The sequence below is a fragment of the Prionailurus viverrinus genome, chromosome C2, assembly GCF_022837055.1.
Source record: "Prionailurus viverrinus isolate Anna chromosome C2, UM_Priviv_1.0, whole genome shotgun sequence".
In the NCBI taxonomy this organism is placed as follows: Eukaryota; Metazoa; Chordata; class Mammalia; order Carnivora; family Felidae; genus Prionailurus; species Prionailurus viverrinus.
In genome coordinates this window covers 30448172-30468881 of record NC_062569.1, presented here as the reverse complement: position 1 = coordinate 30468881, position 20710 = coordinate 30448172, and the positions used below count along the sequence as shown (strand labels likewise).

At 44.3% G+C, this 20710-nt stretch overlaps 2 protein-coding genes across 11 annotated transcripts in view; one reads left to right on the top strand and one right to left on the bottom strand.

Moving 5' to 3' along the window:
• Positions 1–2329, bottom strand: part of CEP63 (centrosomal protein 63) — a 79472-nt gene extending 77143 nt beyond the window's left edge. For 4 of the 9 annotated variants that reach the window (XR_007155527.1, XR_007155528.1, XR_007155526.1 and 1 more), the window contains exon 1: positions 1574–1802. Coding sequence is in view for 1 of the 9 variants with exons in the window: in XM_047874370.1 (XP_047730326.1) it covers positions 1574–1734 (161 nt within the window). In the remaining 8 variants the exon portion in view is untranslated. Of the gene's footprint in view, positions 1–1573; positions 1803–1870; positions 1997–2017 lie in introns of those variants that run through there. The other 5 variants (XR_007155531.1, XR_007155530.1, XR_007155532.1 and 2 more) reach the window with 5 other exon arrangements.
• On the top strand, positions 1972–9564 carry ANAPC13 (anaphase promoting complex subunit 13). 2 transcript variants are annotated; one of them, XM_047874372.1, is made up of 4 exons: positions 2093–2110; positions 2764–2854; positions 4580–4705; positions 9174–9564. In XM_047874372.1, exons 3-4 carry the CDS (start codon positions 4607–4609, stop codon positions 9297–9299), a joined length of 225 nt encoding a protein of 74 aa, XP_047730328.1. In that variant the 5' UTR covers positions 2093–2110; positions 2764–2854; positions 4580–4606; the 3' UTR covers positions 9300–9564. The 2 variants fall into 2 exon arrangements, with proteins under 2 accessions (XP_047730329.1, XP_047730328.1); XM_047874373.1 differs by lacking the exon at positions 2764–2854 and having other exon boundaries at positions 1972–2110.
• Positions 9565–20710: the final 11146 nt, after the last annotated feature.

Below are 20710 nucleotides of genomic sequence, written 5' to 3'. Positions count from 1 at the left end.
AGGGACAGTTGGAAAAAACAACCCAAACTGAATATTGACATCGTGGTACTTTTATAAATTTTCACAGGTATGATGACACTATTGTCGTTTTATAAAACCAAAAAAGCAAATTTAACTTTCAGAGGAAAAAAAAAAAAAACTAACATAAAAATAAATTCGATCCCTGCAACCACTGTTCATGTTGGCTGCAGATGAATTTCAAATCAAGTTGACTTTTTTTTTTTAAAGTAGCGATCTCTAATAGAGTGGATTACTGATGCTGACTCAACTGGCCACCACTACTACATAAATGAAAATGGGAAGGACAAAGCAAAAGTCCACCTTCTAATGGGAGAAAAATGGCCTCAGTACAATTAAGATACATATATTACAAATAATTTGTAAAACCTGAATCTACATACATTTTTAAAGGACGGTGTGTCTAAATGTTTATAAATCTCTACTCATTTCACTTTAATTTTTTTCTAACCCATTTTAATTTCATTTTTACTCTACTAATCACTGATAATGATATAAAGGGAAAGAAGCTGATACAAATCTAAAGGCGGTACTGCACTTCAAATAAGAGAATACACTTTATTAAACTACAGCTATAAGTTTAAATATAAATATCTGGGGGCGCCTGGGTGGCTCAGTCGGTTGGGCGTCCGACTTCGGCTCAGGTCATGATCTCGCGGTCTGTGAGTTCAAACCCCGAATCGGGCTCTGGGCTGACAGCTCAGAGCCTGGAGCCTCTTTCGGATTCTGTGTCTCCCTCTCTCTCTCTGACCCTCCCCTGCTCATGCTGTGTCTCTCTCTGTCTCAAAAATAAATAAATGTTAAAAAAAAAATTTAAATATAAATATCTGAAAGTTACATGTAGTTGATGATCCTTACTAGGACTTCCTCTCCATAGCTATAAAATGAAATGCAAGCATGTGGGTAACTATAACAGCAGTGCACGTACCCTACAGTACTGCTTTATTAAAGGAATAAAATAACTTAATGAATCCGATGTAAGGCTCAACGAAAACTACTTTGTGGAAATAAGTGTACTCTAATTATAAATGAAGATTAGTCACTACCAGCAGACTCGTTTTTACTCTCTAATGTTGTAAGGGACGTAAAAAAAAACAAAAAACCATTGAGCTTGAATTTCCTGTCTTCAAGTATCTTCAAGATTGAAGTGCTCCTAAGGAACTGTCCCTTTTAAACCCTCACTCTAAGATATGATTATTTCCCACCCCTGATTTGTTTGGAGCAATCCGTAACTTCAGTCCTTCACGATTTCTGTCACATTTCCGTACCTCCTGTACTGACATTAACTTACTTCAAAAACTGCTTAAGTTCCCCCCCCCTCCCCCCCATTAGAGAACCGGCATCAGGTGCCGTCAAGGGCCTGTCACAACAATGCTGGGAAGCTAACCAGGTACGGCAGCCTAGGCGGGAGGGCTGTGCCGGGGGTTCCTCCTCTGCAGAGGAAGAGCGGCACGCAGCTGGCTCCGCCACGGAAGACGAGGGCTCGGCGGCAGCTCGCCCTCCCCACCCCCGGCCGCCCTCCCGCCGGCCCGGCCTCGGGGGAGGGGTTGACAACCTGGCTGGCCCGGACTGTGTGCCGGGCAGGGCCATATTCGCCTTCGCGGGTCCGCACAGCACACGAAGCGAGGCGGACGGGCGGGGCGCCGCAGCGGACCCCGGCCGGCGAAGGCGGGGCTGGTGGCCGGCGGGCTGCTGCGGAGGCCAGCCCCGGGCCATACGGCCGCGCAGCCCGCGGCGCCACCGCAGCCAGGGCGCCTCCGGGCTAGGGCACGCCCGCCCCTCGCCCGTCGTACAAGCGCACAAGCAGTTACTGGGCCGCCGCGAGCGCGCCCCCGAGCCTTCCCGCCGTTACCTCCGGCCGGGGGCGCGCACGCGCGTCTCCGCCGACCCGACGTCCAGCCTCCGCGGTCTCCACGTTCGTCCCGCCCACTGCCCGCTCGCTTTTGAATCGAAGCTGCGTCCTCCCAGACCTCCCCTCCGCGCAAACAAATGGGCTCACCCACATCCGGGAGTCGGAGAGAAAAGGGCTTGGGTCACGTGATGCTGAGGGTGGGGTCTGGTAGAAGCGGGTGCGGCGCTGGGTCCCGCGCGGGTAAGACTTTCTTGCGCCCCTAGGCTGGAGGGACGCCGACGCGTTGCTTCCTCAGCGTCGCCCTTTCCCCATTCCCGTGGGTGGAGGCCGATGGCTTCACTTCATCCTTACAATCACTTTCCCCGGTGCACGCCGTGGGCGGGTGGAAAGGCACTTCCGTGGCGGTTCTGGGCCTCCCCCGCTTCCACATTTGGTGTATCCATCTTGGAGCCGGAAGCCGGGACTGTTGAGCCGCCCCACGCTTCTTACGGATGGTGGTGGCCTGCGAGGGTCATTTCTAGTAAGGGCGAAAAGGCCGTCACACTTAGATCTTGTTAATTACCTGTTCCCAGAGCGATAAAGTGCAATGATGAGATAAAACGTGCCCCTGCTCCGGGGATCGGACGCACGGAGGGTCTGGGAAAACCATGTAATGAGCAGTGTGACAAGCTCCTGCGGGACACGACCTGGGAGCCAAGTTTTTTAGACTGACTAGGGGTTAGCTGGAAACAAAGGGATTGTAAAGAGCGTTCCAGGCATTGGGACTGTTAAATGTGTAAGAAAAGTTTGCTCAGGAAGGTAGTAGTGGTTCATTCTGTCGAGTGTGGCAAGTGCTTGGGACAGGGGGCCTTGTGTGGGACATTGCGTATCTACGATGCTTTCCTCTCTTCCAGCCCTTGAAGAGTGAAGGCACATTAGCGTCTGACTCTGGAAGTGGAATGTTGACCAGATGAGCTGATCCCAGTGTTGAGTTTGGAAGGAAAAGTAGGCGTTAGTGATGGGGGAAAAAGGCTTTTACGTGCAAAGTCTGGAAAGTGTGGCAGGGTTAGTGGTGTTTCCAAGAGGGACGGCTAAAAAAAGATTGAGGCGAAATTTGGGAAAGATGTGCTGAGTCTTGCTGCAAAATTTACACATATTAATTGGAGACAAGGATACCTGGCAAACTGTTGGAAAGACTACCTAACCTGTTAGGTGGGTCCTAAGGACAAGAAGGAAACATTCAAGGGCAGAATGCCTGCTAAAGGTAGAGTGATTTGAAAAACACTTCACAGAAAGTCACACAATCTATGTGTGACTGGGAAAATTAACTAGTTCTGATCAACTAGAGAAATGAGGGTATCCCAGGGGACAGCAGCAAGGGCAAAGGAATGGCAGCAGGAAAAAGGGCTCTTACAGGACAGGGATTCCAAAAATATAACTGGAACTGTATGTAAGTTTCCTAAAGTCAATATCCTTATACTTGCTTTGAGTTATCTACTGGGTAGTACTGAATTAATTCTTGAGTGAAACATCAAGGCTTCATCTGTTTCACTGAAGACAGAACTAGCTGGATACCTTCTGCTTCAGTTTTGCCTGGATCTTTACCATGAGGTCAAAAACTCTTATCCCACCCAACTTGTGTAATTACTACCTAGGCATTAGGGCTATCTTGCAATCATGCTGTTGGGGACAAGCACAGACCTGTCTGAAGGAGTTGGAGTCCACCCCGAAAGATTGTTCCTTGTGTGAATGTTCATAGCCTCAGAAACTAGGAGTGACTGGAAGTGCCTTCGGTGCCATTGGCTTCCAGGCCATCAGGATGGCTACTTTGTGGCAGGAAGCACAGTAGGGTGATAACCCATAATGAAGGAGCAGAGCCCAAACTTGGAAACAGGGAAACCAGAGGTTTTCTCCATGCTGGCTGCAGCTGTTTAGGAGAAAAATGGAGAATCAGCTATGGCCAAGGAGCTAAGTAACATCTTGACCACTTGGTCCAGGCATTGAAGGGAGTACAGCATTAAAAAATCAGGAAGGAACCCCAAAGGAAAGCAGAAATGGGCAGCATGGGGTCCTGCTACTCTTGTTCACCTGGTGGTGCTCCTTTCAGAACTCTGGTTGGGCACTGTTTTAAGAAGGGAGGCAGTTTTCCTTTACAAACTCAGCTGAGGATTTCTGTCAGATCTGTAGTTGGTTACTTTGTGTGGCCCAGTTCAGTATCTCAGTGTGTTCATTTAGCTCCTGTGCCTAAGGATGCTAATATTAGAGCCAAGGCAGGTGGAGACTTGTAGAAATATTTCAGGAAAAGGCTAAAGGGGACAGAGAAGAGATTTGGTTATGAATCAGGGATTCATCAAAGGCATCCCGAACAGGGAAAGGTGAACATGCATATTAGGAGAGAAAAGCTACATTCCAGATATACCGTGGCCTTGTACACAAGGTCACACTGTCACACTGGTCTGTCAATTGAGCTATATCTGATTTCTGTCCTATATATGCTATAAAGCATCCTTCAGCAGTGGGGAGGGCTGGGAGCGGGAGGCAGAACGGAGAGACTGTGATCTTATAAATAAGTTGTCACCTGACCCAAATGAGAAGATGAGTCTCTCCCATTTCCCAGGGTGATGTTACACCAAAAGACACATCCAGGCTAAAAAGCCTGGGGAGTCCTAGTGCTAGATTATATCATCCCTTCAGCCTTCATGTTTAAGAGGTCACCTCTTTGGCTTATAGATCTGACAAGATCAAAGCTGCAGAAGAATGGACAGTGAGGTACAGAGAGATGGAAGGATCTTGGATTTGATTGACGATGCCTGGCGAGAAGACAAGCTGCCGTATGAGGATGTTGCAATACCACTGGTAGGCTATAATTTGTGCCAGCGATGGTGGCTTAGACATATGATCTGGAGTGTGCTAGTAGATGTAGGATATCAATGGACAAATAAAACAGTAGGGCAAAGAAATGAAAGCTGTGGACTCCTCTAACTCTAGAAGACCCTGGATAGCTTGACCTTTTTATTTGTAGAGAAATGTGGTTCAGAGAGCTGATATGAGGAGTTCAGTTAGGGGTCACACCAGGACTGGAACCCAAGCCTTCTGAGCCACATTCTGTCCACTGCACCAAAGCTAGTAAACCAGATAATGAGACCTTAATGCACAAGATGTAGTGGAACACGAAGCAGTGGCATTTACTCTGTATTTCCTACTTGTCTACCTGTGGTTGATCAATTGACATCTTTAGAGACACACTCTTGAAATACACACCTATCCTAGGTTTCCTGGAAAATGTTTGAAAGACACCTGGCTTTTTTGCATTTAAACCAAAAGGGCCCTGTGATACTCTTTTCTTTCCTGATCTCTGGAGAACTGTCCTGCAAGGTGTTTGTTGAACCTCATGTAATAATAAATGATCTAAAAGTTTTTGCGTTTGTAAGGGCGCCTGCATGGCTCAGTTGATTAAACATCCGACGCTTGATTTTGGTTCAGGTCATGATCTCACAGTTCATAGAATCAAGTCCCATGTTGGGATTCTCTCTCTCCTTTGCACTCTGCCCCTCCCCCACTCACAAGCACTCTCTTGCTCTCAAACATTTTTAAAAAATAAAACATAAAAGTTTTGCATTTATAAATGTTTATTTAAAATCCTATGTATGTCATAGAGGCCTAACAAAAAACAAAGAGAACAGGCTCTGGGAACTTTTTCTGTAGAGCACACCAAGTGCCTTGAGAGGAGCTGTTAATGAAATACAGCTTACAAGTAGACTGCTACTGCTGTTGACCAATAAATAAACTTAAACTCACCTACATTTTCATTTAAGGTTAAGAGATGATAATATGTTCAATGAATAATACACATATTAAATAATAAGTCACAGCTTAGTTCAAGTTTAGAAAAATAGTCAAAAGAGAGTGCATAATGAGAATTATAGCTGTCACTTACTCAATACCAGTTTTATGCCTTGGACCGAGGTTGAGATTTCATGTATGTTATCTCTAACCCTTGAAACACCCTTGCAAGAGTAGTAGTGTTATCCCTATTTTACAGTAAGGAAATAGGATCAGAGAGGGGAACTTGTCCAAAGCCCGACAGCTGGTAAGTTGGGACTTCCTACCTAGGTCTGTGTGAAGGCTGCAGATCCTGTCTTATAAACTTTTGTTTTTTCATTCGACAAGCATTTTTTTGAAGCCTACTGTATGCCATAAGACTATGTGAACGTCAGATATAGTTCTTGCCCCTGGGGTGCTAGAGAGGCAACATACATAAATAATTACAGTAAGTGTTATAAATGGGTTGTAAACAGCTACATAGGATAGGAAGTGGCTGATTGCCCATTCGGCATCAGGAAGGGCTTTAGAGAGAATATAATATTTAGGCTGGTCATAAGGGAGGGCCAGAAATTTAGTGGGGATAGACAAGGGCACTCCAACAGAGGGGACAGAAGTTCAAAGGCTCAGAGTTTTGAAGGCTTGAGATGGTGAGACATTCACTGTGGATGGAGAAAATATTTGTCATCTAAGGTAGGCAGAAAAGATGGGCTTGGACCAGATTTTGAGAGGAGTATTTGATGCGATGCTTCAACCTCATTCTGAGGATAGCCAGGAATAAGTGGTCTTCATAATAGAAATCTGCCATGCTCAAATTTGAGTTTTGGAAAATCAGTTCAGCAGTGTTGTTAGAGGATGTGTGACATGGAGAAGAGGGCAAATGACTGGGCAGAGGGACCAGTAAGGAAGTGATTGCAGTAGTGTATCAGCAGGGGAGGAGGGCCTGAACAAAGGCACGACACTGGAGGGGAGCTGGTTAATTCTGGACAGGCTCATGGCAGGATTTGGGGACCACTGCTGTGGAAGGGGTTGAGGGAGAGAAATTTCTATGCTAACATCCAGGCTGTAGCCTAGCCTGCTTGTGAATCTGTGTCTTTTCCTGTGTCTTGTGATTCTGAGGCAATGTGTGTACTGGTTAGCTTTTGTTGCTGCCTAACAAATCTCCCCCAAACAGAGTGGCTTGAAACAATAGCAGTTTACCTCATGATTTTGTGGCTGGGCTCAGAGGGTCTTCCAGTCCTTGCCAGCTTGATCCCTGCTGGATCTGCTTGTGCTCTGCAGTCAGCCAGCAGGCCAGCTGGAGGCTGGGTCATCGGGAGACTTGTCACATAATCTGGTAGGTAGCAGGTCGTCAGCTGGGATGGCGAGGTGCTTAGGCCCAAGTCTCATTATCCAGCAGACCAGCCTAGACTGCACATGGCTGTCTCGGGGTTCCAAGAGCAGCAGGAGACCCAACGGTGAGGCTGCCTGGAGCTCAGGCTGACAGCGAGCCCACTGACACTGCAGCTGCTCTGTGTTAGCCAAAGTAAGGCACTTGGCCAGTCCCAACCTGAAACTGGGGAAAGAGGACTCTGCCTTTTCATAGGAGTAGCTGCCAAGAATCGAGGCCATTTGGCAGTATACCATATAATGGATGGTTGGGTTTATGATACCTCAGGATACTGTGCATTTGTTTTCCAAGCACATACGCTTTTTTTTTTTTAACCTTGGCATTCATTGCAAGAGACAGTAGTGACCAAATGAAAGACACTTTTTCAGAACATATACCACGGATAAGGTGAAATTAAGTAAAGTTGCTTTTCTGCCAATCACATAATTCATTAGCAAAGGACTTGTTTATGCTTTGTCAGCTATAAATAATTACTGGAAACAAACTTTCTCTTTAAGTTTGAATGTATCATTGTGTTACAGTAAATGATAGTTCTTTGCAGTTTGTACAGATGTGTTTGAATCTCAGTATTATGTTGTATGTTGTAAAAAAAGATGTATGTGGTTCAGATAATACTCGTACAAACTGTAAGTAAATCATTTTATATATATTGAATTATTTTATTTTATTTTTACAAATTTTTAAAAATGTTTTTATTTATTTTTGAGACAAAGAGAGACACAGAGCATGAGCAGGGGAGGGGCAGAGATGGGGGGAGACACAGAATCTGAAGCAGGTTCCAGGCTCTGAGCTGTCAGCACAGAGCCCGACGCAGGGCTCAAACTCATGGATGGTGAGACCATGACCTGAGCTGGTCGGGTGCTCAACCGACTGAGCCACCCAGGGGCCCCACTATTTTGAATAATTTTAAAGGATAAAAACATTACTATATTCATATACTGCAAAATGGAATTCAGTGGGAAATCCTAAGTCTCAGTATTGGGTAACACTTTGCTGCCCCCCCTCAAAAGGTGTAAATTCAGGTAATTAAAAAGACATATATTGGTGTCAGTGAACTCTGGTACAAAGCAAAATCCTGGTAGTAATAAATTTAAATTTAAACTACAAGGAAACTATCAAAAGTTCTCAACACATACAAAAATATGGTTAACTAACTATGTGAGGTGATGGATGTGTTAACTAACCTTATTGCAATAATCATTTCATAATACATACATGTATCAAATCATCATGTCATATGCCTCAAACTTATACAGTGTCACATGTAAATTAAATCTCATGCTGAAAAATCTATATGTCAGATTCTATACTAAGTGTGGCCCATGATTTACCATTCTAAGAAAATTGCTGGCCGGATATGAACTGGTCATTTGCAGGATTTATGTTGCTATGCTCCATCACTAGAGGGAAGTCTCACCTATCATGTTACATTTTCAGTGCTTGCCACTTAATAATAATATGAGCATGTTGGGGACAGGATAGTTTGTTTTGTTTTATCTTAATACATTTCTTGTGCTTAAGGAATATTCCAGCAAATGTGGTATTCTATTAAGGCAGCCTCCCCAGAAAAGAGTCAGTAGGGGGTCTTTTCAGTGATCCTAGCCACTAGTAATAACAGCAGCTATTTCTTGAGCATTGGATGGCCCCCACAGTGGTGAGCACTTGATCTCATTTACTTGATCTCATTTGGTCTTCATAGCTATCCTATGAGGTGATGGCTCCTTTTTCCTCCCATTGCCAAAGAGAAAACAAAGGCTCCAGGAGTCTGAATACCTTGCCCAGGTAACCCAGCAAAGGGTGGAATTGTGGGCTTGGATCCCAGTGGCTTCCAAAAGCCTGTGCTCTCATCCTTCTGCCACCACTGCCTCTTGCACAAGCACCAGAGTCGTGGTGCTGCCGTTCCCTACTACAGACATCAGGGCACATGTGAGCGATACATGTGATATTTCCTCACGTTTTTTTATCCTAGTTCTTTCTTTACGATACATTTCTGTCAATTATGCTGCCTGTTTCTAAGAACTCACAGGTTTTAATTCTAAGTACTCTTGAGTTTTAAGGGGCTTATTAATGCAGAGTATACCAGCGTTCTGAATGTCCATTGTACCGTTTCAGAATGAGCTTCCTGAACCGGAACAGGACAACGGTGGCACCACAGAATCTGTTAAAGAGCAAGAAATGAAGTGGACCGACTTGGCCTTACAGTACCTCCATGAGAATGTTCCCCCTGTAGGAAACTAACACCTGGCTCCCTTTGCATGGACGGATTTTTTTTAGAATATGTAGGGGCACTAAGGTAGCTCAGTGGTTAAACATCCAACTCTTGATTTCAGCTTAGGTCATGATCTCACCGTTTTTGAGATAGAGCTTTGTATTGGACTCCATGCTAACGGTGTGGAGTCTGCTTGGGATTCTTTCCCTCTCTCTCTGCCTCTTCCCCAGGTGCACACATGCACGTGCGCTCTCTCTCTCTAAAATAAATAAAAATTTAAAAAATTAAAAACTACATATTTTCTTTCATTCTCCTAATTCAGATCTTGAAGTGATAAAGCTACACTCAAAAATGTACACCCACTTAGTTTGTGGAAGCAAAGTGCAATGTGAAAATACTTAACAGAATGAGAAACAGATTTCTCAGGAATGCAGAATATTTGGCCCTTGAACCGAAAGTTCTTCATTCAATAGCTTGTGTTTGAATGTAAGTGGTTCAACATTTACCTTTAACTCTGATTTTGCTCTACTCAGAGTTTAACACATGCCAACTACTTACACGTGTCCTGTGACACAGGTGATTAAAAACACAAGAGGGATGGGCAAAGACAGGAAGCCAGACGTAAGGAGAGTGTTAACTTGTCCTGTGCCTCCCTCTGAGAGGCAGTCTGAGCAATGGCCTGTAGCACCTGCAGGTGGAACGCGTGTCTAGATGATCCTATTGGCTGATTGGTGGGATTCCTAAGATTCTCCATGGCATTTTCAAACTTTGGGTAAGTTTATAGATTAAAGGTTATCTGGCAGGTATCTCTGCTCTCCCTACTAGTTAACTTGGTGCCACCGGAAAGGACCTTTGGCAAACCGGACCACTAGTGTTACCCAGTAACAAGATTTCATATTTTCTAAGAGTCCTTTCAGATACAATGGAAACACCACAAAGTCCATGTTCAGCTACACTTTTGTATAAGAACCCGTGTTGTGAAAAACATATCCATGGACATTTATCTCCTGTCATTATGCTTCTGTTGAGTGGTGTTTCTTATTTTCTTACCCAGGTTGTGAACTGTAGAAAGAGCCCCTGGCTTATATTTCTGTATCCCTCTTTCAAAAACTAGAAACACTAGGGGCGCCTGGGTGGCCCACTTGGTTAAGTGTCCAACTCTGGCACAGGTCATGATCTCACAGTTCATGGGTTCAAGCCCCACACTGGGCTCTGTGCTGATGGCTTAGAGCCAGAGCCTGCTTTGGATTCTATGTGCCACTCACCCACTTACACTCTGTCTCTCAAAAACAAATAAATGTTTAAAAAAAAGTCTCTCATCTTTTTTTATGGGGTCTTTCTGTTTACCTAGCTTTTAGGAAGAAATATGTCAGAAGTAGCTCTAGGGTTTCCATCAGAAACAGTTGTAGCAACTCTCCTGTAATCCAAATACATCCAGGCTAATTCCCTGTGCATCAGTGTCTTGCCTAGAAGTCTTTCTTCTCAGAATAAAGACCCCAAGTCATCGGTCCGTCAATAATGAAAGACAACCCAATAGAAAAGAGAATTATAATGTTTAGAAAAAATTTATACTAAGAGAAAAGTTTTTCAAAAACTTGGAAGTACTTAGACTGCCACAGTTCTTCCAGATTCTAAATAAAAGGGTTATACTATGACTCTACTTGAGGTATGTGATACCGAAGACACTGCCATCTAGGAACCCCGCGGATGTTCATAGGAATCCAGCTTTTCCTGGGAATGCTGGTAGGCCAGTAAAACAAGAAAGCTGTCTTGATTTCCATTGAATCAGATTGTGATGCCTGTAAAATAGCTGTTGATTTATCTGCTTGACCTCTACCCTCACCTGAGAGCTGTCTGCCAAGTTTGATCTGTGATGTGGTGCCAGAACTACGGGTCATTGTGTGGAGTTAGGTGACCAATCCAGAGCCCATCAGATTGTCACCTGCGGCTCTGGAATCTGCCTATCCAGGACTGGCTTGAAGAAGATGGCCACAAGAGATTCTAGGTGGCTGCTGTAGGTTGGCTTTTCAAGCAAATGTACCAGAACACCTGAACAGGAAAGTCTGGGAGTGCCTGGGTGGCTCAGTTGGTTAAGCTCAGGTCATGATCTCACAGTCCGTGAGTTCAAGCCCCCACTGGACTCTACTGACAGCTCAGAGCCTGGAGCCTGCTTCGGATTCTGTGTCTCCCTCTCTCTCTGCCCCTCCCCTGCTCATGCTCTGTCTCTGCCTCTCAAAAATAATAAAGCATTAAAAAATTTAAAAAAAAAAAAGGGAAAGTCTGCAGAGCAGGGCCTGAGAGGCTATGTTCGTGTGGCTTTCCAGTTCAAATCAGTGCATTGCTGTCTTCTGTAAAAGGGACCTCACGTGGCTCCAGCCTTTTTTAGTGGGGAAAACAGGCATTAAACCAAGAGTTATACAAATCTATGCTTTTAAATTGTGACATGCTAGGAAGGGAGGAAAGGATGTCACTTAGGCTGGGTACCTAGAAGCAAAGCCTGAGGCACAGTTTCTTGTGTAGGGGATCTACTGAGGTTGTGATATCAGGAGGGGCTCGAGAGGGAAACAGGATAGAGCAGAGGAAAAAGCTGAGCAAAGATACAGCCTCACGCTTCAGTCTAGCCTCAGCCAGGTTCCACAGGTGCTATGCAATGTGATGTCACCAAGAGTTTTCCCACTTTGAGGCAAGGGGCTGGGCCTTTGTATTCAATGGGCAGTGTGCAGTCATTGGTCTTGCCCCTCCCACCATCCCCCAGGGAGGGCATAACCCAGGCGTTGCTGGGGGACGAGGCTCTCCAGAGTACATGCCGCCATGAGCTCTTGGCATCCAACACAGAGCAAGTAGTCAGAGAATGGGTGCACAGACAGACCAGGGAAAGGGGATCTGGGCCCCAATAGCAACTACTACAGGGTATAGAGAGTGGGACTGGGGGGACCTGACTTAGATTAGATAATCACGGTGTGACATTGTGACAAGTAGCTTTTATAGCACGTAACTTCAAATATTAATTTTGTTTATGAATTTTTCCTACTCCAAGTAAGTGGTTGCTTTGTGCTTGCTGTTTCAGAGGACAGGTGTGTTCAAAAACAACCCTACCCCTAGTTTTGGATGCAGGGGAGAGGGGGAGGAGGAGCCTCTCAAGAGTAGTGGAGGAAGGCTGTGCCCCAGTCATTGGTGGGACCCAGTGAGATGTACTTCAGAGGTTCATTGTTTTGAGGTGTCTTCCAGCCTAGGCAAAACCCCAAGCACTGAAGCCACCTCCTTCCAGGGCCCCTCAGAATTGGCTATGAGGATAGCAGCAGTGACCCAGATGGGCTTAAGAGTAGAGGTCCTCACCCACTTTTGAGGTCATTCATGAACATCCCAAATGCTTGTGAGACCTTAAAAGGAAGAAAGGATACCCTAGTGACCACAGATATAATTTCTGCTGTAGCACAGCGGAATGAGACCAAAAAGACTCAATTTGCTCTGGAGAAAATAAGAAAGTGTGCAATTAATGTACCCACCTTGAGTTCAGAGACAAGACCTGAAGGGTGGGAAAGAGTAGGACGGGGGGTGGAATTTGAGGGATGAGGAGCTATGGCAGGGAGAGTGAATTGCATAAAGCCCAAAGGTGAGACTGGCATTACAATCAAGGCTGGCAGATACAGAGAAAGACAGATACCATATGTTTTCACTCTTATGTGGATCCTGAGAAACTTAACAGAAACCTATGGGGAAGGGGAAGGAAAAAAAAAAAAAAAGAGGTTAGAGTGGGAGAGAGCCAAAGCATAAGAGACTCTTAAAAACTGAGAACAAACTGAGGGTTGATGGGGGGTGGGAGGGAGGGGAGGGTGGGTGATGGGTATTGAGGAGGGCACCTTTTGGGATGAGCACTGGGTGTTGTATGGAAACCAATTTGACAATAAATTCCATATATTGAAAACAAAACAAAAAACAAACAAAACAAAACAAAACAAAACAAAAAAACACTCAAGGCTGGCAGGTAAGCTGGGGGGAGGGCTGGGAGAGCGGCCTCAATCAGATCTTATTTTGTCAAATAGAAGTTACTCTAGGTTTGACCCTCAACAAAGTAGGGATAGATGGAACATACCTCAACATCATAAAGGCCATATACAAAAGATCCACAGCTGATATCATTCTCAATAGGGAAAAACTGAGAGCCTTTCCCCTACAGGCAGGAACAAGACAGGGAAGGCCACTCTCACCATTAATATTTAACACAGTACTGGAAGTCTTAGCCTTAGCAATCAGACAACACAAAGAAATAAAAGACATCCTAATTGGCAAACGTTCACTATTTGCCAATTTCAGGAGAAAACCTGAAAGACTCCACCAAAAAATTGCTAGAATACAGGAATTCAGCAAAACTGAGGATACAAAATCAGCACAAAATCTGTTGCATTTCTATACACTAAAAACATATCAGCAGAAAAAGAAATCAAGGAATTGACCCCATTTACAATTTCACCAAAAACAATAAAATACCTAGGAATAAACCTAACCAAAGCAGTAAAAGATCTGTACCCTGAACACTATAGGAAAATTATGAAAGAAATTGAAGAAGACACAAAAAAATGGAAAAGCACTCCAGGCTCATGGATTGGAAGAACAAACATTGTTAAAATGTCTATCCTACCAAAAGCAATCTACACATTTAATGCAATCCCCATCAAAATACCACCAGCATTTTTCACAGAGCTAAAACAAACAACCCTAACATTTGTAATGGACCAGAAAAGACCCCAAATAGTCAAAGCAATCCTGAAAAAGGAAACCAAAACTGGAGGCATCACAATTCCAGATTTCAAACTACATTATAAAGCTTTAGTGATCAAGACAGTATGGCATTGGCACAAAAACAGACACATAGATCAATGGAACAGAATAGAAAACCCAGAAATGGACCCACAACTATATGGTCAACTAGTCTTTGACAAAGCAGGAAAGAATATCCAATGGAAAAAAGAAAGTCTCCTTCTTTGCTCTTCTGCATGTTGCTGGGAACACTGGACAGCAACATGCAGAAGAATGAAACTAGGCCAATTTCTTATGCCATACACAATAATAAATTCAAAATGGATGAAAGACCTAAATGTGAAACAGGAAACCATCAAAATCTTAGAGAACACAGGCACCAACCTCTTTGACCTCGACCGCAGCAACTTGTTACTACACATGTCTCCGGAGGCAAGGGAAACAAAAGCAAAAATGAACTATTGAGACCTCATCAAGATAAAAAGCTTTTGCACAGCAAAGGAAACAATAAAACTAAAAGGCAACTGACAGAATGGGAGAATAGTTTCCAAATGATATATCTGATAAAGGGTTAATATCCAAAATCTATAAAGAACTTATCAAACTCAACACCCAAAAACCAAATAATCCAGTCAAGAAATGGGCAGAAGACATGAATAGACAGACACTTTTCCAAAGAAGACATCCAGATGGCAAACAGACACATGAAAAGATACTCAACATTACTCATCATCAGGAAAATACAAATCAAAACCACAATGAGATACCACCTCACACCTGTAAGAGTGGCTAAAATTAACAGCACAGGAAACAGCAGATGTTGGCAAGGATGCGGAGAAAGGAGAACATTTTTGCACTGCTGGTGGCAATGCAAATTGGTGCAGCCACTCTGGAAAAAATTGTTGGAGGTTCCTCAAAAAACTGAAAATAGAACTAATAAGGCTAAGTCTTAGACTTACAAGTCTTATAAGTCTTAGCCTTAGATCCAGCAACTACACTACTAAGTATTTATCCAAAGGATACAATAATACTGATTCAAAGAGGTATGTGCCCCCTGATGTTTACAGCAGCGTTGTCAACAATAGCCTAAGTATGGAAAGAGCCCAAATGTCCATCGACTGATGAATGGATAAAGATGCGGTATATATATGCAATGGAATACTACCCAGTAACTAAAAAGAATGATATCTTTCCATTTGCAACCATGTGGATGGAGCTAGAGTGTATTATGCTAAGAGAAATACATCAAAGAAAGACAAATACCATATGATTTCACTCATCTGTGGATTTTAAGAAACAAAACATGAACATATGGGGTGGGGGGAAGAAGAGAGAGGGAAACAAAGAACAAGAGACTCTTAAATACAGAGAACAGAGAGTTGACGGAGGGAGGTGGTGGGAGAAGGGCTAGATGAGTGATGGGTGCTCAGGAAGGCACTTGTTACGAGCACTGGGTGTTGTATGAAAGTGATGGATCATTGAAGTCTATTCCTGAAGCTAATATTGCACTACATGTTAACTAACTAGAATTTAAATAAAACTTTGAAAAGAAAAAAAAGAACTTACTCTGGATTTGAGCAGGTGAGAACAGAGGTGGAATGACAGAAGAGCTTTGCATTGGCTCGAGAGCGAGATGACAGTGGCTTGAGCTAACAAGGTGGAGGTGGTATTAGACCAGGGTTATCTCTTAGAGGGAGAACTGTCCAGATGTGCCCAGTGAGAGGTGTATTTCATGACACCAGCACCCCAAGCATGGTTGTGGGGTTCAAAAGAGACTAGAGTGCCCAGTGTGAGCACTGGCATCATGACCCAGGGGTGAATCCTCTGAACCAGACACAGGGCTCCAGATGCAGCCTCCACCCCCCGGGAAGGTAGTATCTGTGTCCAGGAGCTGCCCATCCTTTGAAGCCCACTTAGACCCACTTCTTAACAATAGAGTAACAATCAACAACAGCCACAGTTAAACTGAGCACTTCTGAGTGCTTCAGGCACAAGATCTCTAGCCCTCACATCCACTTTTGAAGGTGAATATTATTGTACTCATGATCATGAGATGGCAACTCAAAATTGAACAACTTGTCTCAAGTTGAAGCCACTTAAGTAGTAAATGAATTGCAACCTAGGCTAGCTGATCTCCAAACCCATGTCCTCTCCCTGGACCATGTGGCCTCTCCTGTGAAATCTTCTGTGACCAGTCCTCTCTGAAATAGGCAGGAAATCCTATTGGGACACTTAGAACTTCAAAATGTTTACCTTGTTTCTATGATTGAGGTAAAAAAAAAAAAATGGTGAGGGACCCAGGAGCCATAAAACATTAAAAAATTCAACTTATTGCCACATCCGTATATAACTCCTATAACTCACAACTTTATCACTATGAGTCATACTGTTGTTTCTGGGTTTATACAAGGTTAATTCCCTAAAGGTGTGTTTTCAGATTTGGGGCGACCATAGTGAACAACTTAATGTCAGTGCTATTTTCCCAGCAGGGGGCGCACAATTCTTTTGAGAAAGTCTGAATCGCAGGCAGGTCTTGGTAGAACAGGCTGAAGACACTGCATAAATGTGGTGTTTTGCTTGGAAGTGGTTCTGCAGGTCTTGGTTGCCCAGCATGCTGGGCAGGGGTTTGTGTGAATCCCTGGGATTCTGGGCGGCCACCCTGGGACTGGGCAGCTCACTTAGTGGGCTCCTCACTTGTGCTTTGTGGGGAGCCAAATAAGGGCACACGGAAGGTGAAGGCAGTTCAGAACTTTGATTACAGAAACAGGTAGCCAGAATCAGGAATTGTGCCAGCCTGTGGCCCCAACCCATACTTATAGTCAGGCCTGGGGACTTTCATTAAGCTATTTCCCAGCTCTCTGTGTTAAATTATTTGGAGAATTTAGGCATCATTCTAGAATGATACATTAGGCTCTAGAAAAACTGCTTTCCAAAGTTCCTGTCCTGATTTGGCCATGTTTTATGCACAGTTAAATCGGTTCCCCAGTTCCTTGTCATGCCACACCGTCAGTGAGCTCGTATAGAAAGTAGTGGAAGGGGGGAAGTGGCTGGCATGGAAAGGCAACTGGATGGTCTCTTGAGGAGACTTCACATCTTGTGGCCTTGGCCTCTGCACCTGGGCCAACCAGGACCCAGTTCATGGACATGCAGCCCATGTGGCAACACAGGGCTCACACTCAGAACAGCCTGTTGAGGCTGTCTTGAGATTCTTAACAATTATTGAACAAGGGGCTCCATAAATGACAATGATGGTCCTTAAAACTATGGCAGCCATCTATAGGGGTTCCATGTTGGACAGTGACCAACTGGACCCAGAAAATGCCCTCACATTTCTGGAAATGAGAATTCAAGAAACGAACTGTGTGCCTTCGGGCTATCAGAAAAGTAGGCTCATCCAGGAGAAGCAATGGGAGAAAAGCTGGGGCAGACCTCCAGGCATCCTGAAAGCTGTTCCTGTTCCTCATGAAAACCTATAGACCTATTGATGAAATTGTTTCCTGAGCTTGACTGAGTCCTCTGTCATTGTTGCCATCCTACCCATGGGGTAAGAGGGTAGATAAAGAAGCAGTACAAAGTACATTAAGAAAGGTTTTGTAGACAGTTGAGAGAACTTGAAGCAAGGTTATCACCCAATCCCAGGGCATGTCTGTGCCTAAATCTTATCTGGCTTTTGGCCAAATACTATATGAACTTACACTCCATTGCCCTAGCTGTCTCAGAATAGAGCCCCTGACTGAAATAAGATATGAGAGCACAATTACAGAGCTGAGAACAATGGTCAACACACAAGTTCATGAAGGGCTTCTGCCTGGGTTTTTATTTCAGTTTACCTTATTGTGTTGAACCATACCAAAAAAAAAATCTGTTTTGGGGGCACCCTAGGTGGCTCAGTTGGTTAAGCAGCTGACTCTTGGTTTTGGCTTGGGTCATAATCTCACAGTTTGTGACATTGAGTCCCATGTTGGGCTCTATGCTGACAACACAGAGCCTGCTTAGGATTCTCTCTGTCTCTCTCTCTCTCTCTCTGCCCCTCCACCCTCTCTCAAAATAAATAAACTTTTTTAAAAAGCTGTTTTTATAGGTCAAAAATAGGCACACTTTCCTGGGGTTTTTTTTGCTAATTTTATTCTTACCTAGAGCCAGTTGCACACATATACACACACAACACACACTGGATATGATGAGGGGAGGCAGGAGCTGGCAAAGGGTGGAGAATTTGAAAACAACCAAGTGACTCCAAAGGAAGTGAGGGTGGTTGATGTATAAACCCATCCCAGTTACTCCATGCCTTCCCTGATGACTCAGATCCCCTTTATCCTGGGGCCACCACCCAAGGGCAAAGGGGGTTTTCCTCCACCCACGCCATGATCTTGCTTCCACTCTCTTAGCATCTCTGCCCATGCTTCCTGCCCTGTCCTCTTAGTCTCAAGCAGTCTCCCTGCCCCTACCACCAAGCACGCGGACTGGTACTCACTCTCACTGGCACACCATCTAACTATGAGGGACTTCTTGAGGAAAAGAGAGGAGGCAGCATCCCTGCCTCTCTGCCAGTGGGGATGCCCTAACTCCTATCATCAGCTAGGACCCCATATGGCCTCCCCCAGCTCAGCCCAGACAGATGGGGACGTGGGCTGTCCTGGGGAGGCCCTTCTCTCCAGTCCCATCTTTCTGGCTCTTGTGTTCCCCCCTGCTCTCCTCCCATCTTCTCTGGCTCTCAGCTCTCAGGGCTGTGTGGATGCTGAGAGTTACTCCTTCCCCTCCACTCACAGCTCCTGCTCACCCAGGGCTGCCGTCTGGGAGATGAGGCGCTCACGAATCTGAGTTCTCAGCCCAGGAGGACAGGGAGCAGTGGCTCCAGTTATACACAAGAAAAATGAGCCCAGTCTGGGTCACAGAGCCCACGGACTGCTACCTGCCTCTCATCTCACCCAGTTTCCCGCTTTCTCTCAGTTAACCAAGCAGGCAAGACTCCTCTGTGCATGTGTCTTTCCTCTCCTTCTTGCTTTTTTGCTCTTATTTAAGCACTTATCTAAACATCTTCCTCCACGTTAGACTTCTTTCATGCTACAAATACCTTTAAAGTAGAACACATGTCAGGCTTGCACCTTGTGTATTTTACATAAGTTACTTACTTGAAATGACGTGTAAGGAAACCATATACAGGCTGCTGCAAAATATAACAGCTAAAAGTACAGAGTTTGGAGGCAGAAAAATATAGGTTCAGAACCCAGCATAGCATGCACCAGCTACTTGTTCCCAAACAAGTCATTTACCTTTCTGAACCTGCTTTTGGATCAGAGATAGGGTTGACAATACTGCTCACATGATAGGCTTATTGGGGTACCAAATGAGCCAACACAAGTAAAGCACTCAGAACAGTTTCTGGCATATGGTGAGCACTTGAAAAACATTAGCTATTGTGGGTTTTCAACAAAATAAAACATTTAAGCATTTCAAAGGAATTCTACATTGATACTCTGAAGTCAAGCAAAGAATAATTTTATTGTGTAAATAATCATTCCCAAAATAGTCCTCGGGAATTAAAAATTTTGCATGGTAGGAACAGCAGTGACTTAGGAGGCAGAAGGTCTAGATTCAAGTTCTAGCTCCACCACTTACTGACTGTGTGGCCAGGAGCCTGTGTGGCAGCCTTTCTGAGCCTATATCCCAGGGGTTGGGAGTGAAATAAGTACAGTGTACTCAAAACTGTGGTGTAGTTATAAAACGATATATAGTTAAGTTAGATATCATAATTTATTTACTCTGTAAATTTTTAAAAAAATTTTTTTTTCAACGTTTATTTATTTTTGGGACAGAGAGAGACAGAGCATGAACGGGGGAGGGGCAGAGAGAGAGGGAGACACAGAATCAGAAACAGGCTCCAGGCTCTGAGCCATCAGCCCAGAGCCTGACGCGGGGCTCGAACTCCCGGACCGAGAGATCGTGACCTGGCTGAAGTCGGACGCTTAACCGACTGCGCCACCCAGGTGCCCCATACTCTGTAAATTTTTAACTGAGGCTCAAACTCGTGTTTCATGCAACCCCTTAATGCTAATTTAAATATAATACATGTGCATGTGGGCATATCTGTATGTGAATTTGCATAAACATGTTTTTTAAAGTCTGGAAGGAAAGGCAGCCAATTATTGGCAGTCATTGTGTCTAAGGACAAGGTCAGACTGACCAAGAAGGAAACTGTCATATCTAACATTACTTCCTGAAAAAGTGGTGAGATTATGGGTAATTTTTAAAAACTAATAATGTAGATACTGTGAACATCAGAATAGCATTGTTTAAAAAATATTCTCACTGATTTTGAATGTACATCTCGGGTGTGTGTTAAAACCTGCATCAGCATTCAGTAACTTTCATTCTGCTGACATTCCGCAGGAGTGCCAGCTCTATGCAAAGCACTCTAGGAGATGCCAAGGTGGATCAGATGTGGGAGTCTACCTGAGATTACAACATAGTAGACCAGATAAAACACTTATGCCAAGGGCAATAATCTAAGAAGAAAAGTGGTCAGTGTGCCTGGTGCACTATAAGTGCTCACTAAATACCTATTGGATAGATGGATGGACGGATGGATGGATGGATGGATGGATAAATAGATATAGAAAAAATGCCTTGGAAGAGGGGAATCAGAGGAGGAATAATCAGGGCTCCTGGCTGACTCAGTCAG

Coding starts and splice junctions, on each gene's coding strand:
- ANAPC13 (XM_047874373.1), top strand. CDS start 4,607: ATGGACAGTGAGGTACAGAGAGATGGAAGGATCTTGGATTTGATTGAC. Junction 4,706..9,173: donor AGGATGTTGCAATACCACTG/GTAGGCTATAAT, acceptor GTACCGTTTCAG/AATGAGCTTCCTGAACCGGA.